Source organism: Sinocyclocheilus rhinocerous, unplaced genomic scaffold, assembly GCF_001515625.1.
Source record: "Sinocyclocheilus rhinocerous isolate Xijiao unplaced genomic scaffold, SAMN03320098_v1.1 scaffold547, whole genome shotgun sequence".
Taxonomy (NCBI): domain Eukaryota; kingdom Metazoa; phylum Chordata; class Actinopteri; order Cypriniformes; family Cyprinidae; genus Sinocyclocheilus; species Sinocyclocheilus rhinocerous.
This window is the reverse complement of record NW_015662974.1, coordinates 222539-224416: the sequence shown is the minus strand read 5'-3', so window position 1 is coordinate 224416 and position 1878 is coordinate 222539. Positions and strand designations below refer to the sequence as shown.

Here is a 1878-nt window from a genome sequence, read left to right as displayed (position 1 = left end):
CGCAGCAGTGCCGCATCTAGTGGCTTCAACTGGATAGACTAACAAAAACATTAAAATGCAACGACACTTATCGCATCTCGTGCACCACTAATAAGGCTGCCTGCTTAGTGAACAAACTGCATGCAAACATACTCTGACAGACTGGCCGATGTAAAACACAGCCTGTTTGCCTCCGACTCCAAAATACGAGATGTCACTGTTCAGACTGCGTGGAACTGGATCCGGCCGCACGTAACCGGTTTCTTCACTACATCAACAACAAAGAAGAGGAAGACAGCTGACGGTTTTATCAAAACAAGCTCCATAAGACCATTTATATAGGCATGAGACAATCAGTACTGTTCAGCTAGATATTATTTCACATTTTTGACAAGTGCATTCAAACGATTAATCGCGATTAATCGCATACAAAATAAAAGTTTTTGTTTGCATAATATATGTGTGCGTACTGTGTATATTTATTATGTAGATGGGTCAAAGACATTAAGATGTCCGCATCAAAAGAAATGTACAAAAGTGATTTTATGTCCATAGAAAGCACATTAAATGTAAGTAAAGTGTTTACTTTTAAGGTTTCAAATAAGTTTTTGGAGAACAAAATGTCAAAATTTGGTTGAAATAATGTTAACCTTGCAAAAAAGAAACCTTGCTCAATGAAAAGATGTCAAAGGGAAATGATCATTTTATATATAACTATCCCATAAAATTACAAAAATAGTTCAATCTAATTATATATATGACGTAATTCATCTCAATATTTATATGCTTGTAGGGCTGATTATAAACTAAAAAAAAAAAAATTGATTAATATTTTTTGGTCAAATTGTCATTTGGCTAACATTATGCTTTTTAACTTAATTAAGTGTGCCATAAACATAAGGCATAGAGCATCTAACATGTAAATGCCTCAGACCTTCCGTCTGTAATGTTTAATTTGTATTAATCAATGAATTAACAGCCCTAATGTGCTAAGTACACTACCATTCAAAAGTTTGGGATCAGTACTTTTCTTTTTTTATAGAAATTATTACCCAAACTCAACAATGACACATAAAATTGATCAAAAGTTACAGTAAAGACATTTATAATCTTGCAAATGCTTTCTATTTCAAATAAATGCTATTCTTTTAATTCAGAAAAAAAATCCAGAAAAGATGCATCATGGTTTCCACAAAAATATTATGCAGCAAAAACTGTTGTTTTTTGTTTGGTTTACATAATTTTTTAAAGAAATGTTTCTTGAGAAGCAATGATTTCTGAAGGACCATGTGACACTGAAGACTGGAGTAATGATGCTGGAAATTCAGTTTTGATCACAGCAATAAATTACATTTTAAAATAGTTTACAATAGAAAAGTTATTTTAAATTGTAATATTTCACAATATTATTTTTCAAGGTATTTTTGATCACTCAATACTGGACATCTGCAGTCACACTGTCAATGTAAGTCTACCTTTGTCTGTTTGTTTGTTTATTTATTCATTCATTCATTCTTTATAACGCCATGCCAGCATCAAGGCTATTTTCATGGTGATCTCTGAATAAATTATACAAGGTATACAATTAACAAAAGGTTATAAAAGACATTTCAGATGTACACTAGACAAAAATTCTAAAACACATTCAGGTGATACATTTTGAAATAAATCAGTCAGACACACCAATAAAACCGGTGTCTATTTACATTGAAACATATTTTATTGGATTGTACTGTTTTTATAGTCATTTTAGTTCGGCAAGTGAGGCATGATGGTGGTTCTTCACCTTTTAATAAATGTGACCCTGGACCACAAAACCCGTCATAAGGGTCAATTTTTGCGAAATTGAGATTTATACATCATCTGAAAGCTGAATAAATTGGCCGAGATTATTATTTG

At 31.9% G+C, this 1878-nt stretch overlaps 1 protein-coding gene across 1 annotated transcript in view; it reads right to left on the bottom strand.

Moving 5' to 3' along the window:
• LOC107728652 (structural maintenance of chromosomes flexible hinge domain-containing protein 1-like) overlaps positions 1 to 1878 on the bottom strand; it is a gene marked incomplete at its 5' end in the record, with an annotated part of 55908 nt that overhangs the window by 48087 nt on the left and 5943 nt on the right. Inside the window, one exon of the mRNA XM_016538919.1 lies at positions 133 to 247. Coding sequence (XP_016394405.1) covers positions 133 to 247 — 115 coding nt within the window. The remainder of the gene's footprint in view (positions 1 to 132; positions 248 to 1878) is intronic.